This window comes from Vigna unguiculata, chromosome 1, assembly GCF_037176805.1.
Source record: "Vigna unguiculata cultivar grain cowpea cultivar isolate G323 ecotype 2 chromosome 1, ASM3717680v1, whole genome shotgun sequence".
In the NCBI taxonomy this organism is placed as follows: Eukaryota; Viridiplantae; Streptophyta; class Magnoliopsida; order Fabales; family Fabaceae; genus Vigna; species Vigna unguiculata.
Genome location: NC_140792.1, coordinates 33,119,090 through 33,139,103, shown reverse-complemented (window position 1 = coordinate 33,139,103; position 20,014 = coordinate 33,119,090). Strand labels below are relative to the sequence as shown.

General features: G+C 29.3%; 1 protein-coding gene and 1 pseudogene across 1 annotated transcript; both read right to left on the bottom strand.

Annotated features, from left to right (window-relative positions):
- Window positions 1-2,416: 2,416 nt before the first annotated feature.
- Window positions 2,417-5,349, bottom strand: LOC114194705 (putative disease resistance protein RGA1). The gene is made up of 2 exons (XM_085671663.1): window positions 2,903-5,349; window positions 2,417-2,820 (listed from the first exon to the last, which is right to left on the bottom strand). The coding sequence occupies exons 1-2, from the start codon at window positions 5,236-5,238 to the stop codon at window positions 2,757-2,759; spliced, it is 2,400 nt and encodes a 799-aa protein (XP_085527789.1). The 5' UTR covers window positions 5,239-5,349; the 3' UTR covers window positions 2,417-2,756.
- An 11,578-nt stretch (window positions 5,350-16,927) lies between these two features.
- Window positions 16,928-19,803, bottom strand: LOC146888874 (putative disease resistance protein RGA1; annotated as a pseudogene).
- Between the last annotated feature and the right edge of the window lie 211 nt (window positions 19,804-20,014).

Here is a 20,014-nt window from a genome sequence, read left to right as displayed (position 1 = left end):
TCTAACATGTGACACGCTGCTAGATTGACACGTTGAAATTTAAAAAAAAAATTTAAAAAATAAAAAAAAATAAAAAAAAAATAAAAAAAAAATAAAAACACAAAGTGACATGTGGTAGTCACTGTTCATGACCGTTAATGATTTAAACGGTGTTAGCAAAAAAAAAAACTAATTGAACAAAATTGACAAAAATTAAGACCTATCTGAACACAGAAACAACATTAAGACTGATTTGACATAATTTGACAAAAATTGAGACAAAAAAGATATTTTAACCATTTCAATATTAATTAAATAATTTTTATGAAAAATATATAAAAATAACAACAAATAGAGCATGATATTATCAAATATTCAATATTAAAAGAACATGTTATATTTTCTTCAATGTTAAATATTTAAAAATAAATTATTTTATAAATCTCAAACTAGATAATCCAAGAGTTGTATAAATTAATAAACAATTACACATAACTAAAAAATTCCATGACGACTAAAATATCTTTAGTTTTGTAAATGTTTTGAGTAATTTCACTTATGTTAATAAAAAATTAAAAAATATTTTTGAAAAATATAAAAAGAAGTCAAATAATCAAATTTCAAATATTTTAAATATCCTTTTACTTATTTTTTTTAAATTCTAATGAGATTTATATTATTTATATTAATAAAGATTATAATATACCACTTAGATGAAACAGCTCGAATGAAATTGTAAGGGAAAAAAATTAAATTAGTAATAATTCAAATTTACTAGATGTTGATAAACATATTTCATGACATTAAATTATTATATATTAGTTAATGAAACTTCTTTATATATTTGTGGAGGTAAAATTACCCTCATGAGAATGAATTAAAAAATTAAATAATTTTATAAAAATTTATTGAAACAATATTTAACATAATTAAAATAAATAAATAAAAAATCAAATATGTATTCTAAAATTATTCATCATCATCTCATTTTCATATCAATTTAAAAAATCAGATACTAATGGTACTAATGTCACTGTCAAAGTGAATATGTTATAAGAAGATCAAAGTCAGTTGTCACCAGAACCAAAGTGAAAAGATCATTTTACATCAATTTATCTAATCTTTATGCTGTTTTCACTTTTATCACACAGAAATTATTGTGTTCTCCGATAAATAGAAGAACGTGAACATTATTACAATTGTGTTCTTCTTCACTTTTGTTGTGGCAAGATTTAACAACTTTTATATCACTTCGATAGAAATAAACTCAAGGAACATAATTAATTTTTAAAATTAATCGTGCAATAAACTTAAAAAAGATAACTTTAAAGATGAATTGATCAATATTTTAATTATTTTTTTCTTCTGTGTTTAGAGACATTCTCAAGAAAATAAAAAATAACTTTTAGAATTTTATAAAGTGTTCATAGCTTACATGTACCATTGAATAATTTTAAAATAGTCTTTGTATTAAGCATTCAAACTCTATTAAAATATTTTTGTGTATAATAATATTATTCAACTGTTTCAATAATTGATACTGCTGTTTTTGAACATTTTGTAATAGACTTTGATTTATTTTTTTCCTACATGATTGTTAGAGTTATAAAGAAGGGGTTTCACCGGGGAGATCAAATACCAATGAGACCTGAGATTAACCATATAAGGGACGAGTACTCCTTTTCTGCCCGATCTTTATTCTTATATAGTGCTCTACTTTCTCATTTCTCTCTCAAGGGTGAGTCCCTTCAACCACATTGGTACACTCCCCCTCCAGCGGAAGCATTCCCAACCACGAGTACTCCTTTTTTGTACCGCCGTTTTTTTCTTAACGGGATCCTTTTCTACCCTTTTCTGTACTGCCGTTTTTTTTCGATACTAGGACCATACTGCACTCGTCTGAGCCGGTTTTAACCATCGGCTCTGATACCACTTGTTAGGTTTATAAAGGAAGGAGTTTCACTAACACCAATGAGACCTGAGCCTAACCATATAAGGCATTGACACCACTCTCAACCCAAAATCTTAAGGCAATGGGTTTATGGGTCTTTATTTTTATATAGTGGTCTACTTTCTCATTTCTGGTCAATATGAAACTTAAACTCACACTTATATTCTTAACAATAATCGTGCTATGCTAGCTCACTAAAGATGGTAAAAGTCCGATATGTTGTTGTGTGTGTTTGAAATTAATAAAACTTGAGGCAAAGAGCGAAAAGGTATATAAGCTGGTGCAGAAATAATTATGTGTTTGTAAGTATGTAATGTATGCTCACTAAGATGGACATTCAGACTATTTTATTTGTCTTCAATTTTTTTTTCATATGAAGACAGATTTTACCATAAATGTATCTAATTGGTTTAAGCACACTGAAATATTTTATTATATTTATAAATATAAATGAAATGCTGAAGTTGTGTATAACAATATCAATGGTTGAATAAAGCAATGCGATAAAAGAAAAAAAACAAACTTAGCACTGTTACACAGCCAAGTCATGTAGGTCTTTTAAATTGAAATGCTTTAACTAAAAGCCCCAACAATTTTCATGAGACAAAATGGAAAACCGTAAAAAGAAATCAACATTATGGAAAACACCTTAATAAAAGAACAAATAAAGACAATAAGGAACTTCAAACTACATCTTCTTCTTCATCTGATTCTTCTTCTTCTTCTGGTTCTTGAATGAAAATGTTTTTTATGTGTGATACTTTGGGCCAAAATTCTCCAACATAGGGCTCATATTTTTTACATAAATCAGCACAATCTTCGATCTTCAAACTTTCAAGGGCTGTGAGGAGATGGATATTATCTGGGAGAGATACCAACTGTGGACAATTTATTATAGTAAGTATTTTCAGATCAGTGAGAGTTGTTAACCAATCGGGAAATGTTTCAATATTGGGGCAATTGAAAAAAATCAAGCATTGTAAGGTGACAACTTCCTGAAGCCATTCAGGCAAGGCCACTAGCTGTGATAAACTTGAAAATACAACAACTTTTAACTTCAGCTTGGAGCTTTCTTCTTCATGGTGGCCCTTCCCCAGTTCCAAGTCCAAATTATCGCAGGCATGAACAACAAATATTTCTAATTGAGGAAAATTCTTACCATCCAGCGACAAAGACTTGAGACTCTGACAATTGTTAACGCACAATGTTTTAAGAGCAGGGAATTTCACCCCTCCAAAGATGGACTCCACATTATGGCATGAATCAATACTCAACTGTTCAAGTGACCCCAAGTTGGCGATCTCATTTACAGGCAAAACAATTTGCTTTGTGCTAAACTGCAGACAACGAAGAGAGATAAGTTTTCTTAATCCTTTGGGCAATGCTTCTAGCTCCATGCAATCGTTAAGCATCAATATTTGCAAACTTTGGAGCTTGCACATAGACTCGGGGAGTCTCTTAATGTTGGGATTGTGGCTAATGTCCAAATATCTCAAATGTTTCAGCTTAGCAATGGTGTGGGGCAAAGTCTCGAATGTCGAACCATGTAAATCTAAAACTCGCAAGCATTTGAACTTTGACACACAAGTATTTACCAAAGCTTCACCGTTGACAGCTACTGCACCATTTGGAAACCGTATTGTTCTCACAGCTACTGATTTTTTGATGACTAAATTGCCAAACAAACTGCTTTCAGCAAAAGACAGATGACGAACATTATCTGGAATATTTTGAATGTTGGAATTCACATGTAGGCTCTCATCTCTCGCAACAAATAGCGCGAGATCATGCACCAAATCATGTATTCTAAAATTATAAAAAGTGACAAAGTTTTGAAAATCTTGCAGAAAGGATCTCGACTGAAGTTCTTGCAAATATTGATTGCCCACATCTTGGAGTGTCCTATTTGTGTTTGGTAGCGCAATGAGTCCAAGTGCCCCCCAAAGCCAAGTTATTTCATTGCTAATGAATTGATAATCCTTCGGGTAAAGAGAAAACAATGCAAAACATTGCCTTAAATAGGACGGCATGAGATCATAACTCAATTTAAGAGCAGGTAAAATGTCATCATTTTCCTGAGGTAAATTCCATATTTCATTGTCACTCACATATTCCCATTCATAGGCTTCAAATTTTGAGAATAGTAAACTCCCTAATGTTCTCACCGCCAACGGAACCCCTCTGCATTTTTTCACAATTCTTCTTCCGATATTTACTAAGTGAGGATGTCTTTCCTCTTCTCCTTCCTTAAATGCCCACTTGACAAACAGAGACAATGAATCCTCCTCAGAAAGACCATCTAAAATGTGAGAGGGAACAGTGCCCATCATAGAAGCAATTGAATGACTACGTGTTGTCACTACAACTTTACTTCCGGCTGCACTTACTTGGATTAAACTTAGCAACTCAAGCCATCTAACACGGTTTTCGTTCCATACGTCGTCCAATACGAGTAAGAATTTTTGACCGGAAAGTTTGTTTTTCAGTTGATTTTGCAGTTGGTCCAGATCCAACATGTTCCAATTTGGTTGCTGAGAAGGGGCATCAGCAGAGGTTGCATCGTTAGCGGAATTGATGATTTTGATAATCAGTTGTTTAATGTCAAAGTCATCAGAAACACACACCCACATCTTCAATGGGAAGTAGTCCTGGATTCTATTATCATTGAAAACAAATTTTGCAAGTGTAGTCTTTCCCAAGCCTCCAATCCCAACAATGGGGATAATAGATAGACGTGTATCGTCATCACTAAGATTCTGCTGCATCAAAAGCTCTATGATATTTTCTTTATCCTGTTCTCTTCCTATCACATCTGAATCACTGACACGGGAGTGTGTCACATCTCTCCGATGAACAACACGTGTGTCAACATCAATTATTTGAAGACTAAACTTATGCCTATCAGCTGCAACCTTGTCTAGTCTGTTACTGATATCTTTAATTTGTTGAGCCATTTTGTAACGAAAAACAAGTGGATTGGAGCTTGAGGAGAAGTGACTTACCTTGTCTTGGGTGTTACCATGAGCTTTGACCACTTTGTTTCGCAGTGTTTGACACTCAAATTCGTCCAAAAGATCTTCGGCATCAGAGAAGACAGTTTTGAGTTGAGTGAGCCATTGGCGGAGCTGATGGTTGTGCTGCTGCTTTTGCTGAGCATCTAACAGCACAGCCTTGACTAAAGAAAGAGTGTTTGTAAGATCTTGAAGATCATCGTATAAACCCACCACTCGAGAAGCTTCTTCAAAAGCACGAGAAGCAAGCTTTGCTATGAGTAACTCTGCGATGCTGAAGAGAAATGATTCAGCCATAGTTCTCTGAATTGCAAACGCAGAGATGAGATGGGATGGGAAAACAGTGTTTCCAAGTCAACTTTGAAGGGAGAGAGTTTGCCCAATGGATTCCAGATGTACTCAGTAACCTATGCCACTTACCATATTTTTTGCATGGACATGATATTTAATCATACTACTTGTATTTTTTTAATTTAAAATGTACCAAATATTATGAAAATGGATTTTGAAATCGTGTTCTTAAGTATTTTTTTTGGTTCTGCTCGTTATTTCGAAGACTATGAAGTATTAAATATTTTCTCTCCGCGACAACATCACATCTTTCCAACACTAGACAGAGGAAAAGCCGGAAAAAAAATTGATAAGAAACTTTTTGATTCAATAAACAACAAAAGCATGACTTAAATAATTTTTCTTACGCATAAGAACATAGTTTTGCAGGAGTTAAATATAATGGAGAGCATGTGACCATATGTCTAATTTAACGTCATTATAAGATTTTATAATATATTTTAGGTTAAATTACCTTTTTGGTTCCTCTATTTGTCATGAAATTTCATTTTGGTACTCACGTTTTTCGTTGTCTCAATTTGGTCACCATTTTCTTAAAAATGACTCAATTTGGTCCTCACCGTTAACTTTGACCAGACGGTATTAAAGTCAACGCTACGTGTCAATTTCTGGTTTTTTTGAATTTTTTTTTTTTTGAATTTTTTTAATATTTTTATATATTTTTTTAATTTTTTTTCTTTTTGACACGTGTCACTTCACAGTTTTGCCACGTGTCAAAGTGACTCAATTTGGTCCCTATATTTGTTTTTAGTTTCAATTTAGTCTCATTTTTTGTAAAAATGAAACAATATTGTCCTTCCTCAAATTGACACTAAATTTACTTTTTTATAAATTTTGTGGTGATATTCTTACTAAAATTAACGTTTTTATTAAATATTTCTATAAATATTTTAAATTAACTTTAAATTCTACACAAAACATTAGACCTTGATTTTGTTTTGAACTGGAAATTTAGTTCCTAAATTTATGTGTGACAAGTTATTTGATTTTTAATCTTTACCAAGTTTGTATAATATGATACACTTGATGCCTTTATATGTGATGACAAATTTGTTAATTTTTGAAATTAAGTTTGGGGTTTAACTTTGTTTAATAATTAAACTAAAAAAAATTATTTAAAAATATTTCTATAAATATTTAATAAAAATGACAAGTTTATTAAGAATATCATCATAAGTTGTATACAAAGATTAAATTGAGTTTCAATCTAAGGAGGGATAATATTGCTTCATTTTTACAAAAATTGGGACTAAATTGAAACTAAAAACAAATATAGGGACTAAATTGAGTCACTTTGACACGTGGCACAATGGTGAAATGACACGTGTCAAAAATAAAAATAAAATTCAAAAAATTCAAAAAAAAAATTCAAAAAAAAAATCAGAAATTGACACGTGACATTGACTTTAACACCGTGTGGTCAAAGTTAACGGTGATGACCAAATTGAGTCATTTTTAAGAAAATGAGGACCAAATTAAGATAACGAAAAACATGAGGACCAAAATAAAATTTCATGACAAATAGAGAGACCAAAAGAGTAATTTAACCTATATTTTAAATCAAAATTATGCCAAAATATTTTTATCCACTTTTATATTATGCATTAAGTTTGGTTAGTGTGTAAAACTTATCTTTTGCATTTTAAGCGCTTATTCTCAAGTTATTATTATTAGCTCTACTAATTAATTAAATGTTTTATTCTTTTATTGGAGTGTGTTGCATCATGATATATATATATATATATATATATATATATATATATATATATATATATATATATATATATATATATATATATATATATTTTTTTTTTATTTTTATTTTTATTTTTTTTGTGTAGTTTTATACTGTAACTTATAGCATATGTGCTTGTAATAAAATAAACAAACTAAAAAAATAAAAATAAAATAAAATTTGAGATTTTTTTTTTGTCAAGTAAGTTGATATTTTGATTCACTCAAAATAGACGGAACTTGATATTTCATTCTTTGTTCCACGCGATTTTTGCACCCGCAGTTATTGGTTTTGTACTTGTTCAATCCTCACTCTATTGTGCTTCTCAATATGCTCTTTCTTTTTGAAAAGTTTTTGACTCGATTCATATTAGCTTTATTTGTGATTTAGGTCTCCTTATTCTTTTAATATTCTCAGCTTCATTATATCGTTTCATTGCATGGATCTAGGGTTTGTTTATTTTATAATCTAGGTTCTCCGTGAATCATAATTGATTTATGCTTAACAAGATACACTATGTGGTGCAATATATACAAATTTACTTGTTTGTCTTTTATCACCCATTCTATGAAATATTTGATGGCAGAGTCTAGATAATAATAGAGTTTACCAAACAAGATCAATTTGATTTCAAAATTACACATATGGGTTCGTTTTTAAAATAATTACATGCAAGGTCAAGTGCTTACATAAACTTCGTTGTGAAGAAATGTTCATGGACGACTTTTAACCATCGAACTGAAGTAGTAGAAGCATGTCACGACTTCTGTTAAGATAAAATCCTACCTACAAGAAAAAATAGTTTTAGTGATACACATATTCATCACTAAAAATTATAAATATGTCACAATTAATTTGTGACAAAAATTAAATTGTCACTAGAAATCTTATCACTATTGTATTTGTGACAATATTTTCAAATGTCACAAAAATTAGGTTTTATTGTGACAAAAATAATTGTCACTTTTAATTGTATGTAATAGTAACAATAATAAATTGTCACAAATACATAAGATAATAGTGACATATTAGTTGTCACAATTGGTACTTTAATCATTATTGTATTTGTGACAATATTTTTAAATCTTATTAAAATATTTTTTTTATTGTAACAAAAATAATTATCACTTTTAATTATTTGCAAGAGTGACAATGTCAACTTTTGATATCACTATTAATTATTTTTATAATAAAATATTTATCATTATTATTGAAAATTGAATTGATATGTCACATATTACTATCGCGCCATAACAATAGATAAATTATTCTACAATGTTAAAATAAATAAACATCACATATAAAAATTGAAATATATAAAATAAAATATTCATTACATTTATGATGAAAAGGTATACCATTAATATCTAACAATAAATACAAATAAGTAATTTAAATACAATAATAAAATACAGTATCTTCGAATATTTTGGTCCTCCAAATATTTGGTCCTGCAAATAAATAAAATAAACAATTAATATTTTAAAATGTAAAGATATAATAGTAAAGATATTAATGACAAATTTTAAGTAGGAAAAATAACCAACAGAAGATAACATTGTTATACTATTAATATGAATTTGACTATACAAATTACACATATGAGCAAATTAAATATAAGCATTCAAATTACTATAAGAATATTATTATTTACCTTATTTTTACTTTATTATTCTTCTTGTTCATTGAATATTAAAACTTTTTCAAGTCTTGTGACATATACACATCTTCATTTTTTTTTCTTCTTTTTTGTATGATAAATAAGGGCTTTCAAAGGATAAATGTAACATGATAATCCATCCCAAAGTCTATAATCTTAATTACCTTACCATTTTTCTTTGTACTTAAAAACATATACATTTTAGCCAATCACTAGTGCAAATATGTTAATTGTTTTAGTAAAAAAGGAATATAAAAATATAAATTAATATAGTCATAAAAAAACCAAACAAACATTAGATGCCATATTTGCACATCAGTTATCTACACCAATGTAATGTTATTAGGAGAATAAAATACTCAAACCTTATTGTAATTCACGTATATAAGAAACAAATTGAATAGTAATACTGATATAAATAGATATACATAGCTCATATAATCAAACTTTCATAAGATCAATTTGATACAAATAGTTATACCTTATAAATAATGCAAAAATAAATAAATGAATGTTTTTGTTTTTGTTATATTTTTCATCTCCGTATGAAACAAGCTCACCAACATAGCCATAAATGAAAAACGATCATTTGTTCTTCATTCCATTACCAACATAAATACCATTCACTCCCCTTTCCTTGTCTTCATTTTTTTTAGCTTTTAGCGTAATTTGTGTATAGAAGGAAGGCACAAGTCCCATCAAATTGAATGGTTGATGGTGTTAGAAGAAAAAAAAAATGTATTCCTTACAATTGGATTGCACTTAAAGGGAACGAAAGTCCTTACCTTTTGGTGCTGAAATTCTGTCAATTGTTGTTATCTAAATCTTTCTCTGTTTGTATCCCGCATCTTGGCTCATCAGTTTCACTCTTTTTTTCCCTATCTCTTTTACACTCTTCATACAAGCCAAATAAAAAAGATTAGAGAGAACAACAACAATTATATAATATTATATTTAATTCCAAAAGGAATCAATTGGAACGAAAAGAAGAAGAGAAATAAATACCTTGAAGATTCTGAATTGTTTGGGATAAAATATTGATATTAATGTTGTTGTATGGCATAAGAAAGAATATTTACATTGTCATAGAGTATTTGGAAGAGAAAACATGAACCATTACAATAAATAAAAAGGAATGAAGGATAGGAATTCATACCTTAGAGATGAAACCATGAATTTGAATCTGTACAACTCCAACAAAATAGAACTAAAAGTAATAAATTATAAAATTATAAAAGGTAGAAATTAATACCTTGGAAAAATAGAAATCAAAACCATGAAAATGATACCTTGGAGGAGGAACCTTGAAACTGTAACTTGCGAGATTTTGTAGAGCCTTGAAATTGTGGTTATACTACGATTAAAATATTGCACCAAATTTTACGATATAAGGGTTGAACACATAATTTTGTTTTCACCCAAAAGCAAATTAGGTTTTTTCTAGAGAGTGGAGATTTACGTGTGTGAGAGAGAGAAACGTAAATGTGAAAAATTGAGAAGGGGGAAATTTTTCGATAACTGTCAAAGGGCGCTATATAAAAACACTTATCATACTAATTTATAATTATATTTATTAATTTAATTAAATAATTACAAATTGAATGTTTTTATTACTTAATAGAATGCAACTTTACTAGAATATATATCTGTCTTCTCACTTTTTTATTATTTATTTATTCTAATATATTATTCTATTAACTAAATTTTGTTATTTTCTAAATATATTAACAAACTTTTTGACGTATATTTTTCAACAAATTAACAATATAAAATATATTAAAGATAAATTTTTTTTAGAAAGAGATAAAGTTTAGTAAATAATAGTCTATATAAATTTTAAAGTACAAATGACATGATAAAGAAAAGAATAACATGATCAAATAGAAGGAGAGTGTTAAATTAAAGAGAAAAGATAAAAAAAAATTAGTAAGTTATAAAATATATATTTTTAGTTATTTATTTTATGATTTAAAGGGTTTTGATTATAAGACTTTATTTATTCTTTATCGTGTTTAATAAGAATTTTTTTAACTTGATAATGTATTTTTTTTTCTTTGATACGTATGAAATTTAGGAGTGTCAAAGTGAGTCAACCTGACTCACACGGATTGGTTCATCACAGGTTGAGTTAAAAAAGGGTCAGCTCAACCTGATTCACTTTTTAGTAAGCCAAAATTTGCAACCCGTCCCGACCTATCACGTATTAGTGGATTTGCTCACTTAAGAATGTTTTTATTTTTTGCAACTTATTTTAGATATTTATTGCATTACATGAAATCAAAGTGTTTACCTAATTCTTGAAATATTATTATGAAGATAATAGTCAAAGATTAAAGTATCAACCTATATAACTTAGCAAACAAATAAGTCAAACATTCAAATTATTCAAATATTATTGAGCAATATTTTAGTGTTTAAAAACATGAAATTATGAACCTATATAACTAGAAGTAGTAAATAATTATAACAAAAAAAATTTAAAAAAATTGTAAAAAGATGTTGATGGGTTAAGTGGGTCAACCTACTTTTAACCCGGACTGAACCTGTTTAACTCGTTGTTAAATGAATCGGGTTTAGATCAACCCACTTTTTAAAAAAATAAAATTTTCTCAACCCAACTCGGCTCACGGCTTGAACCCTTGGTGAACCGGGATGACTCACAAGTTGGAATTCATTTTGACATCTCTAAATTAAATAAAAATTGGATATAGATTATTGATAGAACAAAACCTTTATATGAGAAATATTTAAGACTTAATTAAACTTGATTGGTTGTTATTATATAACTCAACCACATTTATCTCATTAGTATTATTTTTTAAGGTTGCACTTTTGAAAATAGGAGGTAACATAAGAAACAAGTCATTACTTCACTTGGCTTGTGGACCAGATTCACATGTTTTTTCGATATACAAGTTATTTTGATATACATATCTACTTGAAATCACAAAATAGTTGAGTTTTAAGTTTTAGTAAATGATTATATATTAGTAAATAATATTTATATTGATATTAGTAAACAATATTTATATTGAACGATGAATAAAATAATATTATTGTTGAAGATGATAGTGATGATAATTGATTATTGTTTTATATCATTTTGTAACAAACTTTTCTTATTTTATTTATTTATTTATTTTCATCCATCTGTCGATATAAATATTATTTACTTATTTATATATATATATATATATATATATATATATATATATATATATATATATATATAAAAAGATAGAGATAAAAAAAATGTAAGCAGTTTATATTTTGCATAACGAATCTAAATTTGTAATGAATATATATTTTATATTATTTACTAATTAAATAGAAAGTATAAGGTTATAAATAAATAAAAAATATCAAAATAAATATAGTAATTGTGAAGTGGTATAATGGTCTAATTTTGGTTCACTTTTACAAGGTCATGATTTGAAATCCATATCCAAAGTAAAATGAATTTAATTTTCTTTTTGTTTTGAGCAATTAATAATAATTTATAAATATACAATGAAATTTTTATTATTTATATTTTTATCAATAAAAATAATTTTATTATATAGCATTTTAGTAGTGAATTTGTGATATGTATATTTGATGAATTTTAATAAAATCCGTGACAAATATAAAATTTATAACAATTAACTATATCATTAAAAAATTAAATAATATTGACTAAAATAACAGAAATTTAATATTTTTTTGCCACTAATATTATATATATAACAAATATGTAAAAAAATAATAAAATATTATTAATATTTCAATGATAATAAATAATTATTATTTATAAATATTTAATAATTTTATATTAATTATATTCTTATTAAAAGAAAAATAGTTTTATTATGTAACATTTTTTTTAACATGTGTTTTTATTCTTTAGAAATATAATTATTATGACATTTTTATCAAAAACATAGTTGTGACAAATATAAAATTAGTTATAATTAATATGTAAATAGTGACAATATTTTTATTTATCACTGTTAGTTGAAATTTCACTAGTTAACTAAAAAAAGAAAGATTTCACGTTTAATTTTAAAATAATTTATATATATATATATATATATATATATATATATATAAATATTTTTTGCAGATAAACATTTTAACATTTTCAAAAATAATAATTAATAATTAATAATTTTTAAATTCGTAAAATGTATTTAATTTTATAATAAATTTTATTGTGACATTTTTAAATTCGTAAAATGTATTTAATATGTAAATAGTGACAATATTTTTATTTATCACTGTTAGTTGAAATTTTACTAGTTAACTAAAAAGTAGAAAGATTTCCCATTAAATTTTAAAATAATTCATATATATATATATATATATATATATATATATATATATATATATATATATATATATATATATATATATACTTATGATTTTTTTTTCAGATAAACATTTTAATATTTTTATAAATAATAATTATTAATTATTAATTTATAAATTCGTAAAATGTATTTTAATTTTATAATAAATTTTATTGTGACATTTTTTTGATTTTGTCACTGATATAAATAATATTTGTAACAAATAAAAACTTTGTCACAAATAATATATTAATTGTGATAAAATTTTTCTTCATCACTATTTATTTGTCACAATAAATCATATTTCTTGTAAATGACTTCATAGAGTAAATAATTTTACATTTTACAAGTGTGCAATCATTGTAAGAACCAGTTATTGTGCTTATTTATGTTTTGCAGCCTATGGGTGAAGATCAAGAACAAGAAGAATGATAGAGAATCTAAGTGGTACGTGGTCAAATGTAAAAGTTTGCATTTTGTATTCTTGAGTGGCATGCGTGAATAAACAAGACGATGAAGAATGAAAGTGTAGACAAATGATTTATAAATTGTACTTTTTTATTTTATTTTAGAGAACAAAATCACATACATGCATTCATATTAATCAAAATACAAAAATAAAAAAGAAATGACCTCTGAAAAGGTAGAAACTTTTTTTCTAAAGCATCAATTAAAGGAGCTACCGCTGTTGTAACTAAGAAGAACATGTACATAATGGCTTCTACTAGCTTGAACACAACATCCATTTGTTGATTTGAGGATTTGAAGCCTCTAAGGTGCACAAAATGAAGATTGGAGGACGAAAGAGAAATGGGTTCTTCAGAAAAGAGCGATCTTGCAGTTTGTAAATTCCCCAGAATATTTGTTCTTTGGAAAGGGAAAAAAATGAAAGGAGATTGAGTGTTGTCTAAGTAGGAGGAGTTTCAGTTTTTTAGTACCACATAAGTAAATAATGTATCTTTATATTGTGTTCGGACGAAACAATTCAAAAGGGTGATTCATTTATTTGGAAAATTTGAAATTCTTTGTAATGAAATGTTTTGTTTGGATAGAGAAATTAAAAAGCATTTGAAATGCATGATTTTTTTTGAAGTATTTCAATTAGCTAAATTAGAAGAAATTTAAATATCCCAAAAAAATGTGGAATTTAAAATTCTTCTCATTACACCCCAAATGGACGAGGCAAATCCGACAACCATGACAAGCTGGGCTAGCCAAACGATCTAGACAAATCGGACCAACCTGACGACACAAACGGGTCGAGCAAGCCCAACGACCTAGACGGGTCAGGCAGGCCCAACGATCTTAGATGGACCGGGGTGACCTGATGACACATACGGGTCAAGCGAGCTTGACAACTCAAACAGGTTGGTAAAGCCCGACAACCCACACTACTCGAGCTGGCCCAACGACCCACACAAACTAGGCTGGCCAAACGACATCAACGGGTCAGAAGGGCCCATGACCCAAATGGGACTGACGACCTAGACGAGTTGGGTGGACTTGAAGACAAAGACGGGTCGAACCGACCTGACAACCAAGACGGACCAACAAATTCGATAACCCACACGAGTTTGGCAGGCCAGACAACCTAGAGGTGTCAGGCGAGCTTGATGACCGAGACGTGTCGGGCAGGCCTAACGACCAGACCAACTCCACGACCTAGATGAGCACGACTGGTCTGACCGGGCGATACCAACCGACCTGACGACCTTGCCAGGTCGGGCTGACCCATCAACGCAAACTTGTCGGGTGTTCCCGACACAAATAGGCCCGACAATCCAGATGGGTCTGATTGGCCTAACGACCTAGTGGGACCAAGTCAGGCCAACGATCTAGACAGGTTGGGTCGGCCTGGGTCGACGAACTTGATGGGCATGATCGGCCCGTATGGGCTGTCAGGCTGATTTGGCTTGTTTGGATCGTCGAGCCTACCCAACCTAGCCCGTTTGGGTTTCCCGGTCCGACTGAGTCGTTGGGTCGGCTCGACCCATTTGGGTCGCCGAGCCCATTTCCAAATTTATCATGAACTCAAAATATAATTAAGCCTAAAATAGATATTGTTAAAATGAAATTTTATCTCATAGGAAAATTCAATTATTTTATCCAAACAAGAAATTGAAATGTAAGGTATTTTAATTTCTTTATTCAAACAAGTTATTTAGAAAATGAAAGAAATTTAATTGCAAACAATTCAAATATAATGCATTTCAATTTCTCAGCATTGTTGAAATGCTTCACAAAACACAAGGTTAGAATATGTTTATTTGTTATATCTTTCTCAACCCTAAATTTGAAACTATTTATTAAATAAATACAGGTGAACTTCGTAAATCTTTTACTATCTATATAATTACTCGATCATGCATATTTAAACATCATTAGTTATTACAATAATGTTTATACGTCATTTTGTATGTTATTAGTAATTATTGAATTTATTTAAAAATTTTAATTATCTATTATAAGAAGATATTGAATTTTTATTATAATTAATATATAATGCCTTTTTTATATAAATCATCTATTTATTCAATTCAATTTCAAAATAAATTAATAATAATTTAAATTAATATATATGTAATTTTTTTATAATATTTTATTGTTTATTATTATAATTGTTTTAATTCAAATATCTATAACAATATATAAAGAAAATTCTCTCTTTTGTGTCCACATCTCATAATACCAGTTTTACCCTGAATTATTTTATAAATAATCGACTGTTAACCGTTATTCTAAAAACCTTTTTTGTCATTATTTTAATTTTTTTTACTATTTATTTTTAAATTTTATATTTAACAACTATTTTAAAAATTAATTATATATTTGTTATTGATCTTAACTTAAATTTTTTGAAAATAAAAAATGCGAACACACGGGCACGACAACGTTTGTATGTTCTCTAGTAATATATAAAGTTAATCAAATTTTTATATATTATAAAATTTTTTTTTATTATTAAATAATAAACTCCACTATAAAATAAAACGGTGCATTGCAAAAATATAAATGACATTTTCAAGAGTAAAAATAACTTTCATAATTTTATAAAAGTGTACATATAATTACATATACCATTGAATACTTATAAATATTATTTGTATTAAGCATTCAAATTCTATTAAAATCTTTTTTTGTAAAATAACATTATTCAACTGTTATAATTATTAATATTGTTATTATTTAGAACTTTTCTAGGGGCTTGTTATTTTATTTTTCCTACATGATTTGAAATGTAGTTCACTAGAGAATAAAATTATGCTATAAACATATGAGAATAACTAATAGAACTCTTCATATTACATGAGAGTTTTTTTTGCAAATTTGTTAAAAAAATTTATAAAAATTTTTTTTTTTTGTATTTTTTTATAAGAATCTTAATTGGAAAGTAATTTATTTGTGAGTAATTATTTCTTACAAAATTATAAAATTCGCAAAAATATTTCTTACAAAATTTGTTACGAAAAATGTTTTATACAAAATATTTTACAAAAAATTGGGTAACAATTTCTTGCAAATTATTTTTTCAGTACAAAATTTATAATTATTTCTTACAATTTTTTTTTAAATAAAGTTGACAGAAAATACAAATTATTTTAGTAGTGATGAAATTAAAATTGATTTGAAATTCTTAAAAAGTTCAATATGCCATACCTATTTGAAATTACATTAAATAATGAAAATAAGATGTAAAAGAAAAAAATATGAAGATAAGAGAACTTTTATCATAATTGAAATAAGAACTCTATCGCAAAGAGCTAAAAGGTAAGCAGGTGCAGACTATTTTATTTATCTTCGATATAAATGAAATACTGAAGTTTGTGAATAATAATATTAATGATCGACAAGACAAAAGGATAAAAAATAAAAAAATAAACCCAGCACTGTTACATTACAACGTCATGGAGGTCTTCTAAATTGAAATGCATTACAAAGCCCCAAATATGGAAAACACTTTAACAAAATAATAAACAAAGAAAATAAGGGACTTCAAACTGGGTCTTGTTATACATCTAATTCTTGTTAGGCTTCTGGTCCATTGATGTATATGTTTTTGATGTGTGATATTTTGGGCCAAAACTCTCCGATATAGGACTCATATTTTTTACATAAGTCGGCACAACCTTCGATCCTTAAATTTTCAAGTGCGGAGAGGTGATGCATATTATCCGGGAGAGATACCAACTTTGGACAATTTCTTATAGTAAGTGCTTTAAGATTAGTCAGAGTTGGCAGCCAGTCTGGAACTGTTTTGATATTGGGACAATTTAAAACAAGCAAGCTCTGTAAAGAGTTAGCAGCTTCCTGAAGCCATTTAGGCAAGGTCACCAGCTGTGATAAACCAGAAAAGGCAACAAGTTTTAACTTCATCTTGGAACTTTCTTCTTCATTGTGACCATTCCACATTTCCAAGTCCAAATTGTTGCAATTGTCAACCACCAATGTTTCTAATTCAGGAAAATTTTGATCATCCAACCGCAAAGACTTCAGACTCTGACAGTCTGAAACGCACAAAGTCTTAAGAGCAGGGAATTTCACCCCTCCAAAGATGGACTCCACATTATGGCATGATTCAACATTCAAGAATTCAAGTGACCTTAATTTGGCGATCTCATTCACAGGGAAAACAGTTTGCTTTGTGCCAAACGAAAAAATCCGGAGACTGATCAGTTTTCTTAATCCTTTGGGCAATGCTTCCAGCTCCATGCATCCGTCAAGCATCAACACTTGCAAACTTTGGAGCTTGCAAATAGACTCGGAGAGTCTCTTTATGTTGGGATTTCGACTAATGTCCAAATATCTCAAATGTCTCAACTTGGCAATGTTACGAGGCAAAGTCTCAAATGTTGCACCACTTAAATCCAAAACTCGCAAGCGTTTGAACTTCTCCAGACACGTCTTTAATATAGCTTCACAGTTGGCAGCTGCTACACCATTTGGAAACAGTACGGTTCTCACACCTGCTGATTTCTTGGTGACTAAATTGCTAAACAAACTACTGTCAGCAAAAGACAGATGTCGAACATTATCAGGAATATTTTGAACATTGGAACTCATATATAGATACTCATCTTTAGCAACAAATAGGGCAAGATCATGCACCAAATCATGTATTCTGAAACCGTACATAGTGCCATAGTTTTCAAAATCTTGAAGAAAGGATCTTGACATAAGTTCATGCAAATATTGATTGGCCACTTCTTCACATGTTCTGTTCGTTTTTGGCAGTGCAATGAGTCCAAGTGCTCCCCAAAGCCAAGTTGTTTCATTATTAACGAATTGATAATCCTTTGGGTAAAGGGAAAACAATGCAAAACATTGCCTCAAATAGGACGGCATGAGATCATAACTCAATTTAAGGGCAGGTAAAATGTCATCCTTTTTCTGAGGCAAATTCCAAACTTCATTGTCTCACATATTCCCATTCACTGGCTTCAAATTTTGAGAATAGTAAACTCCCTAATGTTCTCACTGCCAAAGGAACCCCTCCGCATTTTCTCACGATTTCTCTCCCAATAATATCAACTAAGTGAGGATGTTTTTCCTCTTCACCTTCTTTAAATGCCCATTTTACTAACAGAAGCAATGAATCCCCTCAGAAAGACCTCCTAAAATATGAGGGGGAATTGTTCCCATCATGGAAGCAATTGAATGACTTCGTGTAGTCACAAGAATTTTACTTCCTGCTGCACTTACTTGGATTAAATTCCGCAACTCAACCCATTTAACACGGTCTTCGTTCCATACATCATCCAATACAAGTAAGAACTTTTGACCCCGGAAAGTTTGTTTTTGAGTTGATTTTGCAGTTGTTCCAGATCCAACCTGTTCCAATTTGGTTGGTGAGAAGGAGCATCATCAGATATAGAATCATTGACAGAATTGATGATTTTGATAATCAGTTGTTTAATGTCAAAGTCATCAGAAACACACACCCACATCTTTAAAGGGAAGCATTCCTGGACCCTGCTGTCATTGAACACAAACTGCGCAAGCGTAGTCTTTCCAAAGCCTCCAATCCCCACAATGGGGATAACAGAGAGACTTGTATCATCATCATTAGGATTCTGCTGCATCAAAAGCTCTATGACCTTTTCTTTATCGTGTTTCCTTCCTATCACATCTGAATCACTCACACGAGAGTGTGTCATATCTCTCCGATGAACAACACGTGTGTCAACATCAATTCTTTGAAGAGTAAATTTATTCCTATTATTTGCAACCTTGTCTAGTCTGATGCTGATATCTTTAATTTGTTGAGCCATTTTGTAACGGAAAACAAGTGGATTAGAAGTTGAGAAGAAGTGACTTACCTTGTCTTTGGTACTACCATGAGCTTTGACCACTTCCTTTCGCAGTGTTTGACACTCAAATTCATCCAAAAGATCTTCGGCATCGGAGAAGACCGTTTTGAGTTGAGTGAGCCATTGGCGGAGCTGATGATCATGCTGCTGCTTTTGCTGAGCATCTAACAGCACATCCTTCACTAAAGAGAGAGTGTTTGTAAGGTCTTGAAGATCGTCATATAAACAGACCACTCGAGAAGCTTCTTCAAAAGCACGAGAAGCAAGCTTTGCTATGAGAGACTCTGCGATGCTGAAGAGAAATGATTCGGCCATAGTTCTCTGAAAATGCAAACCGCAGAGTAGAGAAGGGAAGCCAAAATAGTGTTTCCAAGTCAACTTTGTTGTGGCAGAGTGTTTGCTCAATGGATTATAGATCTACCAATTGACCAATGCCACTATATTTTTCTTTCATGACAGGACATCTTCCACAGTTAGACAGAGGGATAAAAAAATGCTAACAAAAGTTTTAGAGTCAATAAAAAACAAAAGCAAGAGTTGAATAGTTTTTCTTACGGCATAAGAACATATCAGTTTTGCAGGAGTTAAAACAATGGTTTGCATATGAATTTTCATCTTCGGTAGCTTAAACGTCTTTGTTCGAGAGCCGTGATAGTAACGTTGTTTAATCATACCACTACCACTTCCATCT

Bases quoted from the DNA above. Each gene is read 5' to 3' on its own strand.
- LOC114194705 (XM_085671663.1), bottom strand. From the start codon at position 5,238: ATGGCTGAATCATTTCTCTTCAGCATCGCAGAGTTACTCATAGCAAAG. The intron at 2,821-2,902 runs GATTTTTTTCAA...CTTACTATAATA, and splicing joins GTTGTCACCTTACAATGCTT to AATTGTCCACAGTTGGTATC.